Consider the following 13948-nt stretch of genomic DNA (forward strand, 5'->3'; position numbering starts at 1 on the left):
GAGAGAGAGAGCCGGACAAGTCTAAAACAGTTCTACTTAGCTGGATAAGTCACCAATGCTTTACTTGGCTAGATATTTGTTGCCACTTAGCTGGATTAATCAAAACATATGTGGCTATGTTTATAATACATGCCACGTATTTATTGATACACGAACATGGTTTTGCACATATAAGGCAATGTGGTGGCTGTTGCATAGACAAATGCTTTGGGCTTTTTGCTTTTAATATGAATGAAAGTTATTGCAAAAACAAGCCCATTCTGCTTTCTCCTCCCAGTTCCAGATGTGATAATATCCAGAAAGTAACTGTATATTGTGAGAGAGATAATGAAAATCAAATATATTGTTATCATTATTATTATTTTGTATAGTTCATACCAGATTTATCTAGTGCTGTACAGAGACATTTAATGAACAGTTCCTACTCAGTTGAGCTTATAATACGCAAGATAGACTGACAAGACAAACATGAAGCTGATAATATATCATACCGTTCAGTGTGCCAGCAGTTTAAAAATTCATGTAGGTTTTAGTTTTCCTGCAATATGCAAGGTCTTTAAGTCTCTTTTTTTAAAACAGAAAATGCAATTATTTTTATCAAAGACAAGAAATCACTTTCTATTGTAAATTTTTCTAAGTAGTAAATGTGGGTGGATTGATCCTCTATGCAGATCTGAATTCACTAAAAGCAGAAAAATTCTACAGGTAAAATGAACATTCATTTCAAAAATTTTTGGTGAGTCGGAAGATAGACTCTTATAAGAAAGGAATGTATCCAGCTAGAAATTATGCTTATCTGAAATGGAAACAATAAAAGATGAAATGAGAAGTTTTATGTTTACATATGTCCCTTTTTATAGCTTTACATAGATTAATAAATATTTACCTTACCATTCAACAAAAATGAGAAACTACCCTAACAACCTTTGCATCTCATGGGAAGTATATGATGCTAATCTTGAATAGCAATGCCTATAGTTACTGAAGAGGCCGATATTCAGTACTAATTAGCAAAATAAATAGGGACTTACCAGCTAAATAGTGGCTGAATATCCAGCTATGTTCAGCAGATGCCAAATTAGGTGGATAAGTCACTTATCCAGCCAAGCAGATAGCTAGATAAGTCAGGGGTAGGCAACATGGTGTTGCATGGGAGGTGGATCATTGGGCCAAGGTGGGGTTGGCGCTACCCATAGGAAGGATCCTACGGATCCCCACCGTCGGCAGGTGGAGTGGGCTGACGGACGAAGGCCAGCTGGAGCTTCGCCAATACCAGCTCTTGTTCCCCGCGGGTTGAGCCTTTGGGTACTGGGGCTGGCTGCAGTTAGGTGGGCCTCAGTATGCAGTCATCAGGGAGTGGTTGATGTAGTCAGCCCAGAGGCAGCAACTGTAGAACTAAAAAGTCAGTGCTGGACGAGGCGGAGTCCCGGAGACCGGGATGCCAAAGGAAACCAAAGTCTGGCAGGGGGCGCCAGAACAAGAACAGACCGAAGCCTGAGAGGTCACATCCAGGACCAAGACTAGAGGAGCATCGTGGAACAAACTGTAGTCAGGGCAGGTGGAAATCCAAGAGCAGTGGCAAGGCAAGACTGTGGTTGGGACCAGGAGAAGATCAATGGCGTGGTCAGGCAAAGCAGAGCTCAGGTCCAGGAGAAGATCAATGGTGTGGTCAGGCAAAGCAGATGTCGGGTCCAGGAGAAGATCAATAGCGTAGTCAGGTAAAGCAGAGGTCAGGTCCAGGAGAAGATCAACGGCGTGGTCAGGCAAAGCAGAGGTCAGGTCCAGGAGAAGATCAATGGCGTGGTCCGGCAAAGCAGAGGTCGGGTCCAGGAGAAGATCAATGGCATGGTCAGGCAAAGCAGAGGTCGGGTCCAGGAGAAGATCAATAGCGTAGTCAGGCAAAGCAGAGGTCGAGGCCGAGAACTCAATCCGAGGGAAGACAAGGAAACAGGAACGCAGGAACAAAGAAGAGCAGGAACAGGAACTCGCAGGGATCAGGAACCAGGAACACAGGAGAATCACCAGGAGGCAATGAAGTACATGACCAGCGTGGAGATCTGTTGCAAATGCAACTACCAGGAGCTGAGCCCGGCCTTAAGTACCGGAGCTTCAGCAACGTCATCATCCGGGGCCACGGCCAAGTTCCCGCCGCGGGCCCTTCAAAAGACACAGAGGTGCGTGCGCACCTAGGGAGGGGCATGGCACTGGATGGCGGCATCTCTCCGCGGGTCACGCTGAGATGCCCACCGCGCGGCACAGGAGTCCGTCGTATTACTAGCAACGCCAGGGGCAGCCTGAGGACGGAAATGGTGGCCTACCGCTGCGAGGGACGTGGAACCAGGCCCTGTCTTAGCTGGCTGAGGGTAAGAGGGCCGAGCCGCGGGCCTGCCGCGGCTGGCACATGCAACAGTACCCCCCTCTTACGGCCTCCCTTGGAGGTTTGGGTTTGCCCGGATGGGCACGATGAAATTGGAGGAGGATGTTTTTATCCAGGATATTACGGGCAGTTCCCACGAATTCTCTTCTGGGCTGTACCCCTCCCAAGAAAGGAAGTATTTCCAATGGCAGCCCCTACGGCGAATATCAAGGACTTCATGGACCTTGTATGTGGAATCAGACTCTGGAACCAGCTGGGATGGTTCAGGAACCTTACATGAAGTCCAAGAAAGGATGACTGGCTTCAGAAGTGACATGTGAAACTTGTTGTGGATTCCCAGAGTTGGTGGTCGCCGAAGCTGGTATGTGACGGTCCAATATGATGAGTAACTGGGAAAGGTCAAATATATCTTGGAGCAAACCTTTGGGAGGGTATCTTAAGATGAATATATCGTTTAGTTAACCAGCCTTTCTGGCCAGGGAGGAATTCAGGAACCGAGCATCGATGAGTGTCCGCAGGCTTCTTGGCCCGAGTAGAGGCTTGGCAGAGGCAAAGATATGCCTGATTCCAGAGAGCCTTGAGGGCATCAGCAGTGGCTTGCACTGCAGGAGAAGGGACTGATAACGGTATGGGTAGAGGTGGACGAGGTTGCTTACCATATACAATGGAGAAAGGCGATGTGCCTTGTAGCAGCAGCTATGTGGGAGTTGTGGGAGAACTCCGCCCAAGGAAGTTCGGACCAGTCTTGCCTTGCCACTGCTCTTGGATTGCTGCCTGCCCTAACTACAGTTTGTTCCACAATGCTCCTCTAGTCTTGGTCCTGGACATAGCCTCTCAGGCTTCGGCCTGTTCTTGCTCGGGCGCCCTCTGTCAGACTTTGGTTTCCTTTGGCGCCCGGGTCTCCGAGACTCTGCCTCGTCAAGCACTGATTTTTTAGTTCTACAGTTGCTGCCTCTGGGCTGACTACATCAACCACTCCCTGATGACTGCATACGGAGGCCCAGCTAACTCCAGCCGGCTCTGGACCCAAAGGCTCAACCCACGGGGAACGAGAGCTAGTTTTGGTGAAGCTACAGTCGGTCTCCATCCGTCAGCTCACTCTGCCTGCCAGCGGTGGGGACCCATAGGATCCTTCCTTTGGGTAGCGCCAACCCCACCTCGGTCCAAGAGTCTACCTCCCGCGCAACAGGTTGCAAAGGCCATGGACTCGGTGGGGCAGGGTGCCCTCCAAGCTATCCCAGGCGTATCTTCAAAGGTACAAGAACAGCAATGATTTCTTGAGGCACTGGCCTCTTCCATTGAGCGTCTGCATGCCTGGCTTGATGCCCAATCTGGTACTTCAGCTTCAGTTCCGGGTTCCTCCCACCAATAGCCATCACCCTCTTCCTCCAGAGCCTAGCTGGCCCTACCAGCTCCGCCTCATTTCAACGGTGACTCCAAGCTCTGCAGAGGGTTTATTAACCAAAGCTACATGCAGTTTGCTCTGCAGCCCTCCATCTTCCAAGATGAACTCACGAAGGTCACCTTTATCCTGTCTCGTTTGGAGGGGAAGGCATTGGCCTGGGCCTCGCCTTTATGGGAGCGCCTGGATTCGCTCCTACAAGAACTATCTCACTTTGGGCCATGTTTCGTTGGACTTTCAATGACCCCGGGCGGCATGCCGTGGCAAGTACTAATTTGCTTCACCTACGACAATGTCAAAGAAGTTTGTTTGATTACATCATTGAATTTCAGACCTTAGCTACTGAGCTCTCTTGGCAGGAAGATTGCCTATGAGCTATTTACTTGGATGGACTTCCTCTCAGCTGAAGGATGAGTTAGCAGCTCGGGAGATCCCCCCCCCTCGCTTGAGGACCTTATCGATCTGACAAGTCGAATCGCCCATTGTCTCCAAGAGCGCCATTGGAAGAATCAGATGCCCAGAAGGCCTACTTGGGTGCACTGCCACTCTCCTCTGACCACTAGCCCTCCCAGCAATAGGGTTCCTATGGTGGTTAAAGCGGAAGAACCCATGCAGTTGGGCCGTGGGCAGCTGATCCTGGAAGAGTGCTTCCAGTGGAGACAATTAGGCCTGTTCTTGTATTGCGGGGCACCTGGCCACCATCTTCAGACCTGCCCAGTCCGTCCGGGAAACTACCTGGCCTAAGTTCAATAGGGGTCCTGAACTTGGGCGCTACCTCTCCGGCCCCTCAGTTGTCCTTGCCTGTTACCTTGACTTGGGACTCTCGGTCCTTCCCAGTTCTTGCTTTGGTTGATTCCGGAGCAGGAGGAAATTTTATTCTCAAGAACCTAGTTCAGCTTTTTGGTATAAATACCTGTCCCTTGGAAACTTCCTTGTGTATTGCCTCGAGCCATTGCCTGGCCGAATCTCCTTGACTATTGAGCCAGTTCATTTGCTCACTGGCGCCCTCCATATTGAAGAAATTGAACTCTTAATTCTGGAGAAATTGATCCACCTGGTAGTTCTGAGACTATCCTGGCTCCAACATCACTCCCCCCAGTTTGACTGGGGGTCTCTCCAGCTAGTTGAGTGGAGTCCAGCTTGCCACCAGGCCTGTTTGAAAAAGGTGGCACCGCCTCTGACAGTTTCCCTGGCATCCACCTCTTCTGGCATCCTAGCTCCCTACTTGGACTTCGAAGATGTCTTCCCTAAGCAGAAAGCAGATATTCTTCCGCCTCTTCGAACATTTGACTGCCCCACTGAACTGTTGCCTGGAACTACGCCTCCCCGAGGTCGGACTTACCCTTTGTCACTACCAGAGACTAAAGCCATGACAGAATATATCCAAGAGAACCTAGCTAAAGGGTTCATTCGGCCTTCCACCTCTCCTGCCGGAGCGGGATTTTTCTTTGTCACGAAGAAAGATGGATCCCTGAGTCCTGTATCGACTACCGCGGCTTGAATGCTATCACTCGTAAGGATAAATACCCGTTGCCCTTGATTTCAGAATCATTTGATCGCTTACAAGGAGCTTCCATCTTTACCAAATTAGATCTATGCGGAGCATACAATTTGGTACGCATCCATCCTGAGGATATCTGGAAACCCGCCTTTAACACCAGGGACAGGCATTATGAATATTTGGTGATGCCCTTCGTCGTTTGTAATGCTCCAGCGGTATTTCAACAGATGATTAATAAAATCTTCAGAGATCTCCTATATACCAAAGTCGTGGCTTACCTCAACGACATCCTTGTCTTTTCCAAAGATTTCACTACACACCGTACGGATGTGCGCACTGTTCTTCAACGCCTCCGTGAGAACCATCTGTTCGCAAAGTTGGACAAGTGTCTTTTTGAACAGTCAAGTCTGCCCTTCTCAGGGTATATAATCTCGCAGCAGGGATTCGCCATGTATCCTGAAAAGCTTAAAGGAATCTGAGATTGGCCCCAGTCTGTAGGTCTCAGAGCATTGCAACGATTCCTCAGATTTACAAACTATTACCGCCATTTCATCTCTCATTACTCAACTTTGGTGTCTCCTCTCACTACGATGACCCGTAAGGGCCAAGATACTCAGAATTGGACTCTAGAAGCCATTACGGCTTTTCAGCGCCTCAAAGAGGCTTTCCTCGCTGGACCATGTCTTCATCATCCCGACCCGAACTGCTCCTTTCAGCTTGAAGTGGATGCCTCCGCCATTGGGGCTGGGGCAGTCCTGAGCCAAAGTTCTTCATCCGGATCTTTGGTTTCTTGCTCCTTCTACTCTCACAAGTTCTCCCCTGCGGAACAAAACTATAGCATCGGAGACCGAGAGCTACTCGCTATCAAATTAGCCTTGGAGGAATGGCACCCTTGGTTAGAGGGCGCTCAGCACAAGTTCATGATATTGTCCGACCACAAGAACCTTGAACACTTGAGTCAAGCCCAGTGTCTCAATGCCCATCAAGCCCGAAGGGCTTTATTCTTTTCCAGGTACAATTTTGAACTCCGGTATCGCCCCACTGATAAGAATCTCCGGGCGGATGACTTATATCGCTCCTTCCAACCCAAGGATATTCCCGAAGAACCTAGTCATATTATTGACCCAGCCTGTATCTGTTTGCTGCTACTCACCCAGTTCCAGCTGGGAAAACTGTTGTGCCCCATCGCCCACGTGAAAGAGTATTCTGATGCGCGCATGATTCTACGTTTGCTGGCCATCCAGGGTGAGCAAGAACTCTAGCTTTGTTCCAACGCTTCTTCTGGTGGACCACTATGGTCTCTGATGCCAGAGCGTACGTCGATTCCTGCAATACCTGCGCTCAACAGAAACCCCCGTCGGTCGACCTTGGGACTTGCTTCAACCACTGCCAGCTCCTGAGGAGCTGTGGATGCATCTCTCCACAGATTACATTGTGGATTTACCACCATCCAAGGGTCACACGGTTATAGGGGTTACAATCGATAGATTCTCTAAAATGGCCCATTTTGTTTCATTACCAGGCTTACCTTCGGCTCCTGAATTGGCACGCCTGTTCTTTCTTCATATATTCCATCTGCACGGCTTACCCAAAGATATCGTATCGGATAGAGGTCTGCAGTTTGTCGCATGTTACTGGCGCACTTTCTGCAGCAAGTTTGGCATCAACATCAGCCTTACCACAGCTTACTATCCACAGGCCAATGAACAAGCTGAACGCATGAATCGCTCCTTAAAAGCCTTTCTTTGCGCCTACATAAACGACTGCCAAGAAGCTACGTCCAGGACCAAGACTAGAGGAGCGTTGTGGAACAAACTGTAGTCAAGGCAGGCAGCAATCCAAGAGCAGTGGGCAAGGCAAGACTGTGGTCATGACCAGGAGAAGATCAACGGCATGGTCAGGCAAAGCAGAGGTCGGGTCCAGGAGAAGATCAACGGCGTGGTCAGGCAAAACAGAGGTCGGGTCCAGGAGAAGATCAATAGCGTAGTCGGGCAAAGCCAAGGCCAAGAAGTCAATCCAAGGGAAGAAATGGAAACAGGAACGCAGGAATGAAGAAGAGGAGGAATAGGAACTCGCAGGGATCAGGAACCAGGAACACAGGAGAATCTCCAAGAGGCAACAAAGTACACTACTTGGTAGTCACAAAGGCGACTACCAGGAGCCAAGCCCAGCCTTAAGTACCGGAGTTTCAGCGACGTCATCATCCGGGGCCGCAGCCAAGGTCAAGCCACGGGCCCTTCAAAAGACACAGAGGTGCGCGCGCTCCTAGGGAGAGGCATGGCGCTGGATGGCGGTGTATCTCTGCGGGCCACGCAGAGAGGCCTACTGTGGGGCACAGGAGTCCGTCGTAGTACTAACAATGCCAGGGGCAGCCCGAGGACGGAGCCGGCGGCCTACCGCCACAAGGTACATGGAACCAGGCCCTAGATTAGCTGGCTGAGGGTAAGTGGGCCGAGCCGTGGGCCTGCCGCCGATGGCACATGCAACATAGGGGTAATGGAACGGCACTACTTATCTGTTTAACTTAGTTGGATAATTGTCGATATTCAGATTTTTCCGGTTAAGTTAATCAGGTAAGTTAACCCTACCATAGAGCAGGTCTAACTTAGCTGAATATAACTTATTGAGCTAAGTGTCAATTTATACACTGATTTTCAGCAGCATAGCCATGCTGCTGAAGATCCCATGTAAATTAGCTGGATAAGTCTTAATCAGCTAACTTATATAATCATTTAGGTTTGATTATTGGGCCCTAAAGCACATAAAAATCATGATTTAGTGTCCATTTTTAACATGCATTAGTACCCTGCAGTGAATGAAGGATTTACTAAAGGGTGTTAAGCCCTTAGTAAAACCATTTTGCAAAGGGAAAAGGCACTCCTCAGACCATAAATGCACAGAGATTACCAGTGGGAGTAATGTCCACACGTTCCTAGCTATAAAAACACACATTAGTATGTGTGATCTGCAACTGAGTAATTAGCAGCTAGCTTCATATTGTTCATTCCAATCCCCAGGAATTATGCCCTATGCCCCCCAAGCAGAAATCCCACCTGTAGGAAAATCCCCCTGTTCAAAATCCCAACTCCATCCAAGAAAAGACCACACTATTGTGCAGGCCAAAGGGGGAACATCAAGTCTTCAGGCACCATTTTGGATTTTAGCACTGGCGGAGCTGGGCCGATTGGACATCACTCCTGCATATAAGAATCCGGAGGCTGCCCTCATGTGGGGGTGTCTTGTTTGGAAGCTTTATTTCTTATTTCATGTGTTGCTACCCTTACAAGTGTGTGTTCAAGGTAAGAATGAAATGATAAATACAATAAAGTTAGGTGAAGGATGGAGGTTACTCTATCAGAGGAGTGGAGTTCCTATGGGAGGTTCTGATTAGAAGGGTATAATGAGGTATTCCTGGGGAGGGCATGAGAGGTGTAGCTGTCTGGGGGGAGGGGGTAGATGGTTTTTATACCAGAAGCGAGGAAGTCTCTGCCAAGAATGGGAGGGAGGTACAATGTGGGGTTGGTAGTCTTGAATGGGAGGGGGGGGGGGGGGGGGATTGGCGGCCTGAGATCATCTGCAAGCCCATTAACCTGCTGAATCTCTCATGGAAGGTTAATTAAACCTCTAGTAGTGCAGTTAACTTTCCCAGAAGCTCATTAATATTTACCAAGTGGTGCCCTGAACGTTTCAGCATTAATGGCAATGCTTAAGTGGGTGGTACAGATAATGCACATTAACAGGATTTAAAAACACATTAAGCAACACACTGGGTGTTTAATGAATGTTATTGCATTAATATACTTTAGTAAAAAGTATATTACTTTAGTAAAAACCCGCATATTAACCAATATATTCTCACCTTAGTCTCAACTCATACCCACCAATCTCCTCGCAAGTATGATTTGCTACTATGCGCTTTCTATCTCGCTCTTATTCACTCTAATCACTCGTTCCTATATGAGGGCTTCAGATACCCTTGGGTCTTGTTTCTCATGTCTTTCGTTCTTTTCAAGCTCTTTGCACCTCATCTTCCTTCCTCTCTCCCTTTAATGCAACCAAGCTCAAGTAATTGAATCGACCGCTTATTGTAACTGTATTGCTATGTAGTTTCAATTCTGTTTAAGTTGTTATTTAATTTTTATTTTTATTCTATGTTACTTAAAGTTGCTTAGCTGTTTCTTGTTCTATGTAAAGCCCACAGGCAAGTTTTACTGTTCACTGTAAACCGGTTTGATTTGTATCCAATGCAAGAAGATCGGTATATAAAAGCAAAAAATAAATAAATAAATAAATAGGGTCTAAGTGAATATAAATTATTTGGATTCTCATCCTGTGCGTTGCTTTAAGTCTAATAAGGACCCTACTTCCAAAAGATTTTTCTCATATAGGTACAAATAGCAGAAATTTACAAATCGTTTGAGACTTCCATTAATGAATCTAAGTCATTTTTTAATAATATCTTTCACTTTCATTAAGCCATACATATAATTCATAAATGTCCATCCATCTATCTGTCCATCATGCTCTCTTAGGGGTACATTTTTTTAAAAAGCGCGAGTGTGTACTTTTGTTCGCTCACCAGGCGCAAACAAAAGTATGCCGGATTTCAATAGATATGCGCGTATCTTTTAAAATCCGCATGCTGAGCCCTGAGCGCGCTGCCCGTTCCCTCCCCTCCCTTCCCCTATCTAACCCACCCCCCCCAGCCCTACCTAAATCCCCCTCCTAACCTTTATCCAGGAAGTTACGCCTGCCTCCGGGCAGTCGTAACTTACACGCGCTGGCTGTCTGCTGGTGTGGCAGGCCCCGACACAGGCCACTGTGTCGGAGCCCTCGGCCATGCCCCCGGACCGCCCCTGACCCCCGTCACGCCCCCCAAACACACCCCCGAGCCGACACCACGCCCCCTGGCCATGCCCCTGAACCCCCCTTTTTGCAAGCCCCGGGACATATGCGCGTCCCGGGGCTTGCGTGCGCCGCTGAGCCTATGCAAAATAGGCTTGGCACAGATAGGGGCAGATTTCCTCAGGTTATGCGCGTAGGCTTTGAAATCTGCCCCTTTGGTTACTTCTAGTTGGAATTAAGTGCTGAAATTTGGCACACATAGAAGATTGTTCCAAGCCAAAACTGACAATCTAAAATCTTTGAAAAGTGGTCTGGATTGGAACCAGAGGTGGCTTTCTCTCCAGTGTTTTCTTATCAACAACTGATAAGAATTTGAAAATGCCATGAGGTAGACCATGAAAAATTAAAGCTCTTAGCCTCATCACAGCTGCCAGAGAAAGTAAAAGAAGTAAATCAAACAAGGAATAGTGAAAGGAAGGACACAGAAACATGACAGTATAGACTTGCCCATGAAAGTGAAAAGTGCATAAGAGAAAAGAACCCAGAGGAAGGGCTTAGAGGGGAGGTAGAAGTTATTAGGAAGGGAATGGCAAATAAATAAATAAATAAATAAATGGAGGATGTCGTAATGCCATCTGTTTCGCTCCATGGTTAGACTGCATCTTGAATATTGTGTGCAATTCTGGTCACCACATCTCAAATATGATATAGTTGCACTGGAGAAAGAACAAAGAAGGGCAACCAAAATGATAAAAGGCATGGAATGGCTCCTCTATGAGGACAGGCTAAAGAGGTTGGGCTATCCAGCTTGGAGAAAAGACATCTGAGAGGGGATATGATAAGAGGTCTACAAAATCATGAGAGGACTTGAACAGTTAAATGTGAAACAATGATTTACTCTTTCAGATAACCCAAGGACTAGGGGGCACTCCATGAAGTTAGCAAGTAGCACATTTAAAATGAATTAGAGAAAATTCTTTTCCACTCAACACATAATTAAGCTCTGGAATTTGTTGCCAGAGGATGTGGTTAAGGCAGTTAGAGTAGCTGGGTTTAAAAATGGTTTGGATAAGTTTCTGGAGGAAAAGTCCATAAACTGCTATTAATCAATAGGGAATAGTCACTGCTTGTTGCCCGCATTAGTAGCATGGGATCTATTTAATGTTTGGGTACTTGTCAGATACTTGTGACTTGGATTAGCTGCTGCTGGAGACAGGATACTGGGCTTCATGGACTCTTGGTCTGACCCAGTATGGTATATATTATGAGTGAGAGACTTGGGGGGGGGGGGGGTGGCTCATGAGAAAAGGATTTGGAAGTGGAGGGAAGGAGATACAAGGGAATTGTTCAAAGGTGGGGGTTGAGATGGGAAGGAAAGTTTCAGATTGGGGAGAGCATGAGGGAAGGTTTCAGATGTGGTCCACTGATATATATATATTTCTTAACCGCCATCTGTCTATTTGTCAACCACACATTTTCAATACTGCTAGATTGAATGAATTGCTGAAACTCAGTACATGCATAAATTATTGCAAATTGCCTTTCTTTGGATTTCAGTAACAAGGCTGGATTTGAAGATGTTGAGTTTATTCCTATGATTACATTTGTGTTTGATTAGCGCATAATGGGGCCGATGCAATACCATGTGCTAGCCACTGCACATGGCTTAACACGCGATTGGACACACATTTTGGATGCGCATCCATAAACCCCGATGCAGTACCGGGATTATTGCATCCAAAATGCTCTTCCAAATCACCACGTAGCTAATAGCGCTCATCACATGTAAATTTATGTAGATGAGGCTATTAAGTAATCACCGTGATCCAATACATTTTCCGCGTGGTCAATGTGCTCTTGCAACGTGGCAAATTTTACTCCAGCCTGGGGTTGGCGTAAAGGTATGCCAGGCTCAAGGGTGCATTGAAAATAAAGAAAAATCCTGCTTTCTGTGGTTGTTCCTAATAGTATTGTCACAATACTAAGTAGGAAGAACCAAATAAAGCAGCATTTAGTTTAAAAAAAAGTTTTGAAAAAAAAAAATTATGAATGCCCAATACACACACAAGATACATGGTCCAGGCCGTGTATCTTTTGCGTGTCGATGCCAGTAGCGGGAGAAAAAGGACGCGCGTAGATTGATCATCCGTTTTCTCAATCCACTTAACAGCTACCTCTCCTGGGGGCCAATGCCGAGGTGGTGTTAGGGATGCATATTTTTCCCTAGCATGGCCCCCTCATTTAAATATTGAATCGTGCATCCAGGAGAGATGGCTGGGCACGCATTAGGGAAACGGGCGCTCAACACCCAGCGCCTGTTTTCTGCGCATAATTATTGCATCGGCCCCATTGTGCAGTTAAGCCAATAGCATCTTGTTCTTTAACCTCCCTAAGCATCAGGGGCATGCACTTATGGATGATGCACAACTTTGTGCCTCTCTGCTGAGGATAGGAGATAGCTAAAGAGAAAAGAAATATGCAAACACAGCACAGCAGAAAGATGAAAGAGTATAAAATAGAGCTATTACGGAGCTCTTGTTGGGTGAATCAGATCCGCTGCCTGAGCTGCCTTTCTTGTTCTTCTGTGCTAAGGAGGTTCCAAAGCGAAGGGTTTCATAAATGGGGTCGACCTTATTACCACAGGCTGCAACAGAAGCAAAAGGACAAATATGAACAACAGATCTTTAAACACATTATTCCTTTCCCCCTTTCTTTACGGTGGGGGGTGGGGAATCGCGTCTTTTATACTTGGACTTTTTAAAACTTTAATCCACTGTAATTGAAATACATTTTCATAGCAGTGATTATTTTTATATTTGGTACACTTTTCTTTTTCACCTTTTGTTCTTGATTTAAATGTTTTAATTATAAGGTTGCAGTAATATAGTATAATTACTGCTATGCAAGCTCTCACTCCCCTCCCCAGACACACACTCACACACATAACCTCCAAATTACTGCTACTGCTGCCTCTGCCCCTGCAGACATACTGCCCCTAGTGGAAAAAGATGGGAATGAATAGATTATTTAACTCCTTACTTACCAATGGGCATCACTTCTTTGATGCAGCCAAACTGTTCATGAATGAGCAGTGGGGAGCTGTAGTAACGTCGGAACCCTTTTGGCTATGAAAAAAGTGATACAGAAAGAAATCTGCAAGTTACAAGTGTATAACAGTGCATAACACAGCAATGCACAACAGCACAATGAAAGCATGGTAGATCTGTTATTGGCATGTCCCTCTTTCTTCCTGTGAGGTGCTAATAAACTAGTGTTTACATTATAGTTTCATTTTTGTTTAATTTACCTTTTTTGCTATTGAAGTGTTAACTGAATATCTCAGAAGAATGAGTAGCATTAGGTAAAACAAAATCTAAGCAGTATCTCATACAAACAGATAAAAGCACCACCAAAGAAGCCCTAAATGCAATTAGTTATCTAAATATAAGCCAAACTATAGAATAATCAACCTGAAGGGTGAATACATATAAGTACAACTATAATTCTTAATTCATCAATGGATAATAATCAAAAGCTCCAGAGCAAAGATGTCCCATTCCTCTAGCAATAAAAGACTTGATACAGCCAGATGTAACTAGATATTAGGGATGTGCATTCATTTCATACGTTTCCTATACAAGCATGTAATATGAAACATATGAAACATACGAAACGAATGCACATCTAATTGACATGTAATGGGAAACGTATGAATTAAATGAATGCACATCCCTACTAGATATAACACAGTATGACTCTCATAACCTATCATTAAAATCATCCATTGTACCTGAAGACTGGAGGGTAGGTAGTGTAACTCCAA

General features: G+C 46.1%; 1 protein-coding gene across 1 annotated transcript in view; it reads right to left on the reverse strand.

Annotated features, from left to right (window-relative positions):
- Window positions 1–13948, reverse strand: part of LOC115084617 (SH3 and cysteine-rich domain-containing protein-like) — a 432464-nt gene that overhangs the window by 53250 nt on the left and 365266 nt on the right. Inside the window, exons 5-6 of the mRNA XM_029589704.1 lie at window positions 13169–13250; window positions 12654–12769 (exon numbers count right to left, since the gene is read on the reverse strand). Coding sequence (XP_029445564.1) covers window positions 12654–12769; window positions 13169–13250 — 198 coding nt within the window. The remainder of the gene's footprint in view (window positions 1–12653; window positions 12770–13168; window positions 13251–13948) is intronic.

This window comes from Rhinatrema bivittatum, chromosome 2 (assembly GCF_901001135.1).
Source record: "Rhinatrema bivittatum chromosome 2, aRhiBiv1.1, whole genome shotgun sequence".
NCBI lineage: Eukaryota > Metazoa > Chordata > Amphibia > Gymnophiona > Rhinatrematidae > Rhinatrema > Rhinatrema bivittatum.